Raw genomic sequence first — 14,994 nt, forward strand, 5'->3', positions numbered from 1 at the left:
AATTTTATTAAGTAGATGTGATAAAAAAAATCAAGTAAGCATTCGTTATTTTCCTTGGGATTATGGTTTTTCTAAATCTATAGAAAATGTTTTTATTGGCAATAATAATTTGCGTACAGTTAGGTTATTACGAATATTTAAACTAAATAAAAGAAGACTTAACGATGATATCCTCGCCTTACTTTTTCAAACTCGTATGTTAAAGCATAAACTATATACAAATTTTTAAGGCCGATTTCACATCACATTCCCTTCATATTCGCACACTTACTTTTACCTATTCTTAAAGTAATGCATCCAAATTCTTGATAAGACTTTTATAATAAATAGCAAGTTTAGCAAGTTTTTTCTCCTGAGTAATCACTCTTTATACGATACATACGTGTTTGAGAAAGTAAGGCATCGAAACGAAACACAATCATAAATTATATAAAAAAAGGTTTAATCAGTGTAATTACAAAACCACAATTCTTAACGAGGAAATGACGACATTAGATATTAATTTTTAAATCGCGTGTACACAAATTCATTGTGTTTTATTACTAGTACCTACCTATTTAAAATAAGATCATATTCATTTGGATGGAGCACGCTTGCCCTATGAATAATTATAACTTTTTTATAGAAAAAAACCTACCTCAAAAGTATGTTGAATTACATCTATTTGCCAAGCTTTATTGAAACGTTACGTAAGCGTGGAATATTTTCTTCAAATTTAAATGATACCAATACTGAGGTACCCTCTTTCCAACAAAAAAAGAATCATCAAAATCGGTTCACAAATGCCAAATCACAAACAAGTAATCTTGTAAATACACACAAAAAAACACAGTCGAATTGAGAACCTCGTCCTCTTCTGAAGCCGGTTAAAAAAGAACTTAGTCTGCATCAAGTACGATTACCTTTTACGTGCGTGTTGCCGGTTTTGTTCTTTGAAGTATAGATAGTCGTATATTTATAGTCTAACTGCAACAACTGATGGGTATTGCTTGGATAGCAATTAAGTGTACGTTTTATTTTAAATTGTATTATTTTGTCACTTATATTCTGGAGATCGTACAATAAACATGTCTCTTTAAATGAACGTTTCACACTATGACCTACGTCCATCCTAATAATATGAGATCTTTAGCTGGAGTTCTTACTACCTGCCCACCCCGCACCAGCTCTCACATAATGGTACCACAGGGCGGGTGCTAGTCCGTGATTGTTCACCTGATCCGCGACGAATTGATAACATTTAGGGCGCGGCGTAAACGCGCGAGCGGCGGCACAAAGCGACGCGTGATTCCGCAGACCAGCGCTTATAGAGTGGACAAATTAAATTCAAAATTGGAATAAATACACGCATTCGTCATGTCTGGTCACTTTGCGGCGCGGCGGACACACATGCGCCGTATGGCACCTGCCATGAGAAATGTCTCAGGATCGCTTGTGACGTGCCCTTCCGCACAAATCGGTTCGGTGACGCCAAGTACCAATTGACAGGCCGTGAAAAACCAACTTTAGGTAAGTCACAAAAGTCACCTTACGTATTAAATGGAGAGCATAATAAACAATAAACACATTTATATTTTCAAAACAAAATTTTGAACGGCCAAATAGCGTTCTCTTACGTGCTTCGATTGAATGACGACGTAATAGTAGTACGTTGTTGTACGGACAACGGCACATCAGACTACACATTTTTGTTCGAAAATCGCCTTCATTGAAACGGAACAAGATACGTCAATGTGTAGCTTTATGTGCTGGCGTGTGTACATCACTTACACTTAGCTCGTAGCAGCTCGCGAGAATGTGTTAATGTAGGTATAGTTAGCATAGTAGAATAAGAACAAGGAGGGCAACTCCCGCCTATTCAGCGCATCAATATCTAGACTTCAGTGGAAAGGCTGTAAACCAAATTAGAAAAAATCTATAGTATTTAGCACAATGTGTTTTCATACTATATTGAAATAATGCTTGTCAAATGCAATACATGCCAATGAGTGCGTACGAATGCCTGGGAGTGCGTTCGCGTGCGTGCAAGTACCTGTGTGTGCATGCGAGTGCGTGCCAGCTGTACTAATCTGTTGGTATAACGACTGAGTCTTATTCACAAAAACCCGAACCTCTAGCCTTCATTTTACAGTCGAGTCCTGTAAAATGGAGTCGAGTCTTTTTAATAGGCCATAAACACAAAATTAAATACGTCTAATATGTCATGCCATTTTTTAAACACCCAATCGCCAAACGAACGCTTCAATTCTGTAACGAATGGCGCGTGTGACAACCTGCGCTAAGGCTTAGTGCAGCCTTAGAATATGCGAATGTATGCGTCCTTACACGGTGCGCGGCTGGCGTACGCACATATAAGCCGCGCAACTACTTTTTATATGGAAGTTACCATATTGGTTCTTATTCCACTATGTAGTTAGTGTACTCTCCGCACATCACCCTGCAGCAAGCGAACAGCTACAAGTGAAGCTTGAAAATCTGCAATGCTGAGTTTGTCCTGTTAGTCCACATTACTTGTGTTTATATATTTTGATATTAGTAAAAAAATAAATTATTGTGATTCTGTGTTTTGTGGTGATGTTATATATAGTTAGCCTTGAAATAGCGAACATTTTTTAGCGAACAAACAAGAAAACGCAATGAGACGCTATTAGCTTGGCATGTTTTACATGCAAGGGCGCCAAAAGTCTTGAAATCTTTTAAGTACACTTTGTCAAAGCTGTAGTAGGCACTCATAAATCAGGTTAAGTGTGTTTATTGTGCTTCATTTCGTTAGACGCTACACGTTGACGTTGTTACGCAATCAACCATGCGACGTGTCGTGAGTAGTAGTCTATTCCCAATTGGTAAATCACTCGAAAAAAAATAAATAATAATAATCTTTTGCTTTAGCATACTATGGTGATTGATTCAGATTCATCATCATCACCATCATCATCTCAGCCTGTTAACACCCACTGCTGGGTATAGGCCTCCTCTTTTGCACGCCAGCTCAATTGGTCCTGTGCGAATCTCATCCACAATCTTCCGGCCACCCCGACAATATCGTCCGACCATCTAGCAGGTGGTCAGCCTCGAGGACGTCTCGCTCCTACCGGATACCACTCAGTAACCGCCTTGGTCGATCGATTGTCGACCCAATTTAGATTATTTCTAAATATCTAATACTTTGTTATGTAGGTACCTAAACGGAAAAAGAATTGTTTTTTCCACGCTAGTGTGGAAAAGGTTTTCGAGATTCGACCTTGATGATGACTAACTTTTTCTTTCGATGAAAAAAAAAAGACACGTTCAATTACGCGATTTGTCGTACATTATTTATATAATATAAATCCGTTGGTATAATTTATTCTTATTATAGTTGACATTAAATTGACAATGATAAATAATTTTGTTGATTAAAACTGATTTCTTATAAGTTCAATCGTTTTTATTTCATCCCCCTTTTTTCCTTACAGTGAAGTGAAAAGTAGCGTGTTTCGCTCGGCAGAAAAGTTGTTTTGCGTCTCGTGCCTTGAAACCGTAGCTACGCTCAGAATTCTATTTTGAACTTCCCTTCACTCGTGATTCAATCTTAAGCTTGCTCACGTTTCAATACGATATTTGATACAGACGAAGACTGGACGACTTTTGATATAAAAAAGGAATCCAGCAGAAGCGCAAACTCTTCGATGTCAAGGAAATATTAGTTCTGAATCTGCAACCTCCGAGCCGCAACCAATATTTGCAATTTAATCCCCTTGCCGAAAAAAATCTTGTCTTTGTTACTTATTACGAGTAAAGCTTTCTACATGTCACTAGTTTTAGACGATAATTTTGATGTAACTTCAACCAGTAATTCATGGCATTGACACAATAAAGCCAATTCTAATCATATTTGAAAATTGCTTTTGTCACGTAAAAATTATAGAACTATATGAAACAAATTATGTATATTTTAAATTTTATTAATCTACAATTTAAGCATAAAAAAGTTAAAGACTATTATCGTTCATAGAATCTTTGATCCTCTCTCCTGAAAAGTTTTCATATTACGATAACGCCTTATGGCACTAAAGGTTCGAAATCGTACTCCAATAAGTCACATTTTATGACAGTTTAAAACTTTAATTACATAAAAGAATTTTATTTACAATATTAATTGCTAAAAACTGTGTACTAATGAATGCCTATATTTTACTTTACAATTTCAATGCAAGAACACAAAACTTTATGTATTGCAAAATTTCAAATATAGATGGAAACTAGTCGTACCAAAAAACAGTAAATCTTTGACATAATGAACACTTTAATGATTTCCAAAAATAATAGCAATATTTATTAACGCGTATATAAATACATACAAATACAAGCGCGAATATAAATACATTCGCGCTTTAATAACATTATCTGACGGTATATTAGGACAGCGATATGTGAACATTAATATTAGTGTATATATTAATGTCATGTATTTTACATATCGCTATCCTAATATAATAAATAACTAAGCGGGTTTGTTGATATTATAAGTAATTATACCCACAAAGAACAGATAATAAATAAAGATGAAATTAATTTTTATCTTTTATTAATTGATTATAATTATGATTAAAGTACAAATACAGTAGGGAACGTATGGTATTAATTTTTACCAAAAAAAAAAAAAACGAACAATCCCAACTCTTGCAAAGAACGCATTATCTATACCAATACATATTCAGAGTACAAGAATTTTACTGGGTTTTAGAGAGCGTCTTATTTGAAAAGGCCTCATTTGTATGAAGTACCCACACAAATAGGTACACATATAGGATACAGTAAAGTAACGTAAGCTTAAGTGACTTTTTCATTACGTCTACGCGGAAATACGTCTTTGGTATTGGAATTCGTGTTCCCAAGATTTTTGTAAGACTTGCTTTTTTGCTCGCATAATTCAATATTATACTCTCTGTTATTAACAATAAATCAAATTTATCTTCCAACAACTGTGACATATTTAAATGACTTTTTATTCTTCAGAATGGAATGATATTTGAATTCGTTTTGATTCCAATGTTGCAAAGTAGAAATGACGGGCAAGTTTGACTGTCTTCTGTTTATTTTCATCGTACGAGTACAAGGTTGAAATGAAAAAAAAAAGCGTTTAACTTATGCGAGTAACGTTAATTTCTTGTTAAATAAATCCTGGGTTCAATATAGCCAAGCGTCTTCGTCATCTGTACTATTGTGATCCATAGTGTTTTAGTATAATTTTTATTAGTTATGTAGTAGGAGGGGGTGTACAGGGTGGTAGAGATTCGTTTGGCTAGCTGGTGCCCCCTTACTACGTCCAGGAATCAAACGACGAAACTTGGTGAAGATGTGGTTTATAGTACAACCGCTTGCAATCTGGCTTATAATACAATGGTGTCCAATAAAAGAGATTCGTCCCGTTGGATGCAAGCGCGGCGCAGAGCCCGCGACAAGTCCCGGTGGGTGCGAATGTTACAAAAAGACACTCACTCAGAGGAGTTCCTTACCTGTCCCGAAAGATGGGCGCGAGTTCACGATGCTTCCGCTTAGTGAGGATAACCGTAGATGCGCAATCGTTGAATCGATCAATTTCATACAAAATACTGGTGGCAGGTCATTACTTAAGGGAAAATCTTATCACAGCGATTCCGGAATTGCGCTTTCTACGCCAGTGCCATCTAGCGGTGAACTGCGGAACTGTTTTCACTAATATTGCCAAAGTTATTGTGTTACAGTTATTAATTTTCTTGTTAATTTTTTTTTCTTATTAAACTTTTTCATTATTACTTCACACGCAAAATAGGCGCCTCGACGTCGAGTTGCGGAAACTAGCCCGTTGCACCAATACCAATACCAATAATACTTCATAGTTATAGTTTATAATTGCAGCACTCACGGATGAAAAAAACAATGGAAGTGCCTATACTATCAGAACCGCTGTCGCCAAATCTCACACATTCACAATTTGAAACAATATGAAATCTTGATAATGAATGGTCGCAGTTTCAAATTTTAAAAAATAACAATTATTTACTAAATTCTCCAAACAAGAAGCAATCATGTTGTAGCGGTACAATGTTTACTTCGTTTCTAGTAACAAAAAAATTATTACAATAAACAGAAAATTGAAAATTTATTCAAATTAAACAAAATAAGTCTGAATGATGATACGCAACACCGCCATAGATAATAATACAAGTGCGACTAACAAAAGTGTGCAAAGTGCAAAGTAACAAAACAAGGCATTTAGTTTTACGCGAGATAATTGGCACGACCATAACGTACAAAGCGAAAATGGCGGACTGAGCTCAAGTTTGCGGAACTCTGCGAACTGTTGGCACACGTACCACGCAAACTAAGCACTTCGTGTGGCAGCACCCTATGTAGGTAACCTTCCAGCAATCAACAAATTGACATTGAAAAGGTGACATAGTATGGTTTTAAGACTATAGCAGCTCTTCCATTTATTTTCGATTTAATATTCAATTTCTCATCAACAAATTCCCAAATACCTTAGATTTTTAAAATTGTAATAAAGCTACACATTATAAATCTGTCGTCCTTAACATAAACAACTCAATCGACATTTTTAGCGAAATGAAGTTATTTACATATCTGCAATCAGCGAAACAAGATCTGCAAACCCCTGTAAGCGGATTTTTTTAATGATTCTTATTTAGTTTCAGTTTTATTGTTTAGCAAAATCATCATAGTTGACATTTTTCAAAGGAAAAAAACTGTGCCAATATCTCGAAATGCGTTATTTATGACAAAGAGGACCAAAATGGTGAGCGTTTTTTATACCGACTCTGACTAACTGTATTTAAAATCTAATATCCTTTTACCATTTACCGTGTTTTGCTGCTTTCCCGGCAAAATTAGAACGAAATTCTTGGACATATATCTTGTTACCTTTAGAACCCATACTAATATTATTATCAAGTCGTTCATTTTTCGCTTTATCCTTGTTGAAACAAATGTCAGAACTGTAGACGACGCCAAAGAAGAAAAAAATTATCAGGTCGAATCCGGCGATGAGCGTGAAGCCAAGCAAGAGACTAAGAAGACCACCGAAAGACGCTGTCAACAAAACATTGTTAAAGTTATAAACAGGAAATAGTAAAGGGTTCCGTATAAATTCATCTATTTTGCATAAAAAAGAAGCACTCTAAAATTTAATTTAAGTTATTGCTTTTGAAACTTTTGAAACTATAAGCACTAATAGCTAGTAAGGTACAGGTAATGAACGATGTGGAACTTTCTGCATTATGAAACTTAGACGCGTCACCCTTTGAAAACTTAACAGCATACTCTACAAACTTCTCAAATTCTTTAAATAGAAACTTCACTATCTGTACTAAATATGAGCGTGTGTATGTAATAACATAAAAAGTATGCAAATTCATATTAATATTATAAATGTGAAAGTAACTCTGTCTGTTGCATTTTCAAATCTAAACCGCTAAACCAATATTGATGGATTTTTGTATATAATGGGACATAGGAGAAGGAAATAGGCTACTCTTTATCACAAAAATAAATCATAAGGGGGTGAAATAGGGGACAAAAGTTTGTTCGGAGAGTTAATAAAACTATGAAAATTTGTATAGTACTGTAGAGAAGTACATTTTCTACGCAAACGAAGTTTATGGCACCAGCTAGTATTTAATACACGTTGGTTATTTTAATAATACGCTTATTAACATTACCAACAACTATACAATATTACAGTGCAATAGTGCGCATAGTGCGCACGGAAAATGCATTAATTTATTGTATTTATATTTATTGTATATTTTATTATATTTATTAATCAAATGTATTTATTTGGTCTGTGATAACGCGCATGTTTTGACATCGGAAACAAATACAGAGTAGTTAGGTTTTCGCGATTGTTACACATAGGAAAAGAAACTATTTTTCCAGATTTAAATCGCGTACATTTGTTTTTATCAAACAAACCAACGTTTCGGGCCCTTTACAGGTCACATGGTCACGGTTGACCGAGGTGGTACAGTCATCAACCGTGACCATGGACCTGTAAACAGGTTACATCCGGAAAAATAGTTTCACTTCCTAAATACAGAGTAGATTAGAGTGGTTACACACGGTGACTTTTAGCAACGCGTTTACCACGACGTTAGTTTAGACTTGCGATTTATAGGCGAGTGCATCGATGCAAACGCGCGACTGCATCGATACAAACGCGCGACTGCATAGGTACAAACGCGCTATTGCATCGATGCAATCGCCTATGAAACCCAAGTGCAGCATCGCATTTGCATCGCTGCTTAAAATCGCACGTGTGTAAAGGTAGACGATTAGAGACTGCATCGCTAGTGTATCGCGTTTGCATCACTGCTAAAAGTCTGCACATTATACTCGTTACATTGATTACGGCTCGACCTCCAACTCCGACTTAAAATTAATTCAAAAGAAATGTACTCATTACGAATAACAATATTAAGTCGCGAGAATGTAAAGGTCCTATAACCTGTGAACTTGACCTATTTAATGTACGTACTTAAATCAATAATGGTGGTATGTTAACAAAGTACAACATAGGTATTTCAAAATATACCTATGTATGCATGTAGATACGTGTGTGAAATAGAATATTATTATAGAGGCTTTGAAGTCGAGGATTGCCTGACGAGCATGAGTTTATTATACACGAGTCTAAAAAACGAAACAAAAAATATTGTTTTATCTTATACTCTCAATTGCGGACAAATGCTAATAGATGGTTGCCTGACACTTTTTCTTTACTTTGTTTACATAATTCATTGTTATTAGATAGAATTAAAAGTATGTATAATAAAGCGCCAAGCAGAAATGGTTATAGTTACGTCATATCCAAGCTCAAACCGATAGTTGCATCGTTTTTTGAAAATAATTCAAATATTTCCGAGATGGTTTGAGAAAAGCATCTTACATCAGTGTCTATTACATTACGATTAAAAAGTAAGAAAGGATCTATTTAATTTATAGTTAAGCAATTCCCTTTTCAAATCAGTAAATTGTAAATTCCCTACGAAGAACTAGTAAATAATTATTGAGACATTTGTTTATAAGTACATATCATTTACAACATTTGGGTAAAATATCATAGGCAGAAATAACCTCAAAGAGTAACGATTTTACGTTAGCGCTCAGTCTTTCTCTCTCTCCGTTTCTTCTCCTCTGTTCTTTAGACTTTCAGTCTCGTCAGGAAAATAAATGTAATCAATATTTCGATCACTTCATAGTAGGCTAGAGCGTTGTTTTTTTTAGTGTGTCAGTCTGGTGGAAAAGCTCATCTTACATCGAATCGTTAACCATACCTCACGTTAATTCCCTCGACATCGAGTCTATAATAAATGAATTGGTCCTATCCCCAGAAAGTTGAAAGCTATAAGTACACTGGGAAACACAATTTTAATGCACTTGAACAAATTTTAATTACATTACCATACGTAGTTATCTATTTACTTATATAATAGACGTGAGCAATATTCGTTACTATGTTATCAGTATGAGTATTCGGATCTCTGGAAAATAATTTTGTGTTAGCTTTAACGAAAGTGGTAACTAGAGCCCGGATTAATATGTAATTACATATTTTTTATTTCAATGATTGAAATTCTTTAATTTGTTTTCTACAAAAATAATAATATTTCGAATAAAGAAGTGACTTTTATTTTCAATATTTGTCCACATTTACAGGCTTAGACCATATTTCTACACGAAACTTGCAATAATCCATATTTTCAATATTACGTGATATTTGATTTAATTGAAAAAAAAGGTGCGTGCTTGAATAAAAATTAACAGTGTACTGTACCGAATATTAGAAGACAATCTAGACGTGACCTATTCACTTGTGGACTTGTGTAAATTTAAGTTAGCTCCAGTCACATCCTGTGACGTCGAAAGGTCATTCAGCCAGTACAAAACGTTACTCGAACGAACAGAATTTTAAATTTGAAATTTAAAAAAACATGTAAATGTGTATTGTAACAATAACCGTAACGAAAATCAGATTGAAGTGGAATAAAATTTGTTGATTTGTTTTTTAATACAGCGTAGTTTAATTTCACACAGTTGTATTTTTATCTCCATATTTTAAGATTTTTTGCGCATATTATATGTACATATTTTCTAGTTTATACCGCATATTTATCCGAAGTATTGATCCCTAGTGATAACTCTATAATAGTGACCATATGAATATGAAATTAGTTACATCAATGATGGTAATTTGTGTGTGTTTTTTGCAATTATCTTATTAGAATTTACGACGCTATTATATTGCTATAACAGATTATAGTAAAATGATTATTTACCCGTAACAAATTATTTTTCTATATTGTGACAGTTAAACATATAATTTTATCAGATGATCAAATGAAGCTAATTATAGTTACAATGATAAATATTGTAATCGTAATCCAATGTTTTTCATTTTCGTTTTGTTTATGGCGAGGTAACTAGGAGAAACGGGGAACAGTTTCGCTAGATCAATGTTTTAGTATTTACTATTGAATAATGGTCTTACAAAAAATACGATTCAACTAAGGATATTGTCTAAAGAACTTGTTAATTTGTTACATGATATGTACTTCACCCTATCATATAATATTCTGAAAACAAAATAAAAGTATAAAACGAATTATTTAAGAATAAAATAAAATATATATCTTTGCGCACAATTTTAATATTTCTCTTTAAGTACTACAAAGAACCTGCAAAATTGTAGTTTTTAACTTAAGTCCAATTGTTATTGTGCGCTTGTCAACGTCGGATTTGTGTCAAATTTCTACGGCCTCGGGGCGTATATGGCTTACCGTATACAGTACGTCCCCCAAGGAGAGACGAGGTAGGTACGCCAAACATGCCAATTTTATTTATTTATTTATTTAGGACAACTTACAAAATATACACAAAGAATTGGTCATAACAGTAAATATTGTGCCTCGAGTTTTTGTGTTGTTTCAATAATTAAAAAGTTAATGTAATATCTCCAAACATGCAACTAATTAGAGCTTCGAGTTGTCTATTTTGTAGGTGTTTATTGGTAGTGTAAGTGAGACGGAGAGAGATAGCTTCCGTGTTTATTATTTACGTTTTGCACAGTTTACTTAAAACAATAAGAGACAATCTCGTTTGAATTATGTACGACCTTTGAGTTTTTGATTCTGGAATTAGTCGACGTGACGAATCAGAGACCGTTTTTTACGAGTGTTTCTTACGAAAACCCGTACCTAATTCGTCCCCTAATGGACTTACCAAATACGGTTTTTTAATCGCTTAAACTTATGTGGTAACTGGAAAGGCGTGACTAATTCGTCACTTCAAGGGGACATACTGTGTACGGTATTTCTGTTGTTTAGAACCCTTAGAAAAGCGTACCGAACTCGTCTCTCCTTGGGGGACGTACTGTATACGGGAAGCCATATAAGCGGCCTGGCCGGCCTACCACTACCTCTTAAAACCATATTACTTTAACCTTACATTGACTTTTCGTACCATGACGCGCTGAAAGTAAGCTTGTTATAATGTTAAAACTATAATGTTTTATTGGCAGCTTTATGACTAATCATTCCCTCAGTTCGTACTATAACGCTACTGTAACATTAAAGTAACATTGTTCTTACGTCAAATTTAGCAATTTTGAAATAGTTACTCGGACGCAGTGGAAACAATATTATTTTCAATTTATTGTCTAAATATTGATTTGTAGTGATTAAAAGTTAAGTTGAATTAATTTATTTACATAAACCTCTTCAATATTTTGTTTATTTTTTTATATAATAGTACCTACATTAGAAATCATTTCTCGTTAAATAAAAATATACGATGCTTATTTCGTAAAATTATGACAGCGATATCTATCTGCTCCTTGTCAACACTAACAGTTGACACTAGACTATAATTTCGAATTCACAACGTGACTATTAAGACTCAGCTTTTTATTTTTATTTATTTAAGTTTTATTTATTTTTCTTCATGAAAATGCGGAAAAATAATTTAAAATAACGTAATGTTAATAGATTTTATTATTACACACTTTTATTTTTTTAACAGTTAAAATTCTCTGTATGTAGATAACATTAAGTACATAAATATTATACTACAATAAGACGATTCGGAACATCAAGAAAAGAAAGAGATGGCATTATATAGTTCATATAGCGTTATTTATTTCCAATTTTTAGTAAAGAATAAACAATATTGGGAAATCATTCGTTCTGTCAATCACTTTAGCAATAATAGATTACTTGATTGACAGGTTTGTCATAATACGAGTATGCGTAATATTATAATAAGCTTACTTTAAGCTTACATTGAAATAAGATTGTTTTTGGAAAGGTTATGGTGGCCCCCTGTTCTAATTTAATCATATTAATTTTCTGCGCGTGGAACGCGAGACGCGCGGGCAGCCCCGCACACCTCACCTCTTAAAATCTAGGCTCACATCAATTACCTCGCCTTAAGATATTCGAAGCGTAAACACCCTGATATTAGTAGACCTCCACCTAAAATGACTTCGACGTAGAGACAACAACATTCGTCTGATGGTATCGCCCCATGTTATATTTGATTCAATATTGAGGAAGCCACAAAATGGCAAACTTTTCATTACGATGATCTCTTTACTTAATATTGCATTAAGCCCGTTTGTTATATCATTTATAATTAATAACAAATTACCAAAAATAATAAAAAGAGAAACAAAATTTATAGAAGCATTAAAAACAGGTTTAGTGGCTAAATACTATACACTACATGAATACCATATGTCCAATTAAAAATATAAATACTTATTTAATATAAAACATAGATGTTTAATAATAGTATATTATTAGACAAGAATAACTAATATAAAATAAACTAATTATTATATTACTTACTACTTTTTTTCAAATACACAATGATAACTATGTACCAGTATATCTTAAGGCTTTAGTAAATATAAATACAAGAATAGGGTTAGAATTATAGGGTCCATAATGATTTTAATGCACGTTACCTTATATAATAACCTTATGGTATAAACAGGTATCGTACATTTTAATTAGTTGAAATGAGCTTATTAGGTACATGCATCGAGTGTATAACCAGAAATAGAGACAAAATAAGGGCCATCCATCCCTGGCAACTCATCAGACAAATGGGTCCTATATAAATTCTCGTTTGCGCGGAAATCACAAAATAGAAATAGTACAGCGCCAACAAGTGGCCTGGGTGTAGTCTCCGTATATTCCAAAAACATCCTGTATTTATTGTAATAAGGATATGTATTTTCCCACACCACCGAAAGGGCTGGGGCTGTTCCATGGTGTGGAAAAACAGCAAAACATCTAATTACAAAACGAAAGGAATCACATTACTCACAAGTTAAACTGGTCGATTTGAAGTGAAACAATTGACGACACCCGTCAATTGTTTCAAATTCGGGCTGGCCAATTGGAGCGCAGTTGTCACCATAGTGATTTGGCAGAATAGTTTTCAAACAAATTAGATGACATATCGTCTCTATTTCTGGTTATATATACGATGGGTATATGTCTATGTAAATAACATAAGTACTTACCTAGAAGATTTTGCCAGTTCAAATATACGTCACGGCGGTATCGCGTAGAGACAAGATCGTTAAAAAACACATTTATCACGCTTCTATTCTCCAGATTTATATTACGACTGGAATAAGAAATAAGTCGCTATTTTATTGGAATAAGAACATTACTAAAGATTATTATGTCTTCGTGTAAATAAATTAATAACTTCTTGGAAGAATGGCATAAGTGGAGTTACGTCAAACATGTTTATTGCTCAATTAGATACAAAAAATATAATCCCACAACCTCTCCAAATCTTGTAACTCTATCTACATTATTAGGGAATTTTCAACTCATGTCTCAAGGAGACGGGCGCAGTGGCAGTGACCCTCAGATCTTTGCAATTTGAACTCTCCATGACATTGTAACTGTTAGAGATAGGCGTTTCGCTTACCACCAGTCGCACGACATGTTCTTCCCGTTACTTGGTATCGACACAACACTGCGCCAACTTTATTTTTTTGTCATTTTCTGTTATTTTGTAAACAGCCATAAGTATTTATTCACTAACAAAATTGTGTGAAACAATAAACAAAATCCGAAAAATACAATGAATATTGTTAAAAAAACAAAGAAACAAAAACAAAAAAGAAACAGAACAAGTCCAAAAAGTAAGCTGGCGTAGTGTTCCTTGGAGGTATCGATATAAGTATATAAATTACGTTTGTTTGTTATATATGATTATACATTTATTACATTTGGCATGGTATTATTACATTATTAATATTAATTTGCCGCCCTCGTGAATTTCGTTTTCCCCAAAGGTTGACTAATAGAGAATGCATTTAGCATTAAGTCCGAATTTAGTACCATTACATGTTGTGGTCAATAAAATTTAATAAATTAATAAATCTCAGCGTATTAATGTGATACAATGTTAAGATGTCATGTTTTGAACTATGTATAATTGAATTAGACCGCATAAAGGTATAAAAACAAAGACAAAAGTACTTACAAAAATGTTTGTCCTTCTAGACGCACATTTTTCGCCAGTTTTCCCAGTGCTACCTCAAGAGGATAGCTGTAATGCTCGCATTCGGGCAGGCAACGATTTGTGAATTCACTTTGCACATTAACATGTACACCTGGAATTTATCTTAATACAGAATTTTACAGTCATTTCATAATAAAACGGTATACCGTGGACTTGAGTATACATGTCCTGTAAGGTCTAGCGAGTTTTACTTTGTATTCTATATTTGTATAAATATAATTATAATAAACTAGTGAAGTTATTTAATAAAAATACATAATAAAAAATAAATTTCAAATAATAAACAAAACCTGTAACGTACTTTTCTTGACACATCTAGTTATTGCCGATCTGTGTAGAATACGTTTGCGCCAACACACGATACTTTTGCCCAGTATGTTACGTTGGTTGAGTCAAAACTGCCCATGT

General features: G+C 33.8%; 1 protein-coding gene across 1 annotated transcript in view; it reads right to left on the minus strand.

Annotated features, from left to right (window-relative positions):
* Positions 1–6,771: 6,771 nt before the first annotated feature.
* The window catches only part of LOC113240485 (sodium channel protein Nach-like), a 41,919-nt gene continuing 33,696 nt past the window's right edge, over positions 6,772–14,994 (minus strand). The window contains exons 12-14 of the mRNA XM_026477813.1: positions 14,548–14,677; positions 13,568–13,674; positions 6,772–7,071 (exon numbers count right to left, since the gene is read on the minus strand). Coding sequence (XP_026333598.1) covers positions 6,833–7,071; positions 13,568–13,674; positions 14,548–14,677 — 476 coding nt within the window. The 3' untranslated portion in view covers positions 6,772–6,832. The remainder of the gene's footprint in view (positions 7,072–13,567; positions 13,675–14,547; positions 14,678–14,994) is intronic.

The sequence above is a fragment of the Hyposmocoma kahamanoa genome, unplaced genomic scaffold (assembly GCF_003589595.1).
Source record: "Hyposmocoma kahamanoa isolate Upper Pololo Valley unplaced genomic scaffold, ASM358959v1 100021, whole genome shotgun sequence".
Lineage (NCBI taxonomy): Eukaryota > Metazoa > Arthropoda > Insecta > Lepidoptera > Cosmopterigidae > Hyposmocoma > Hyposmocoma kahamanoa.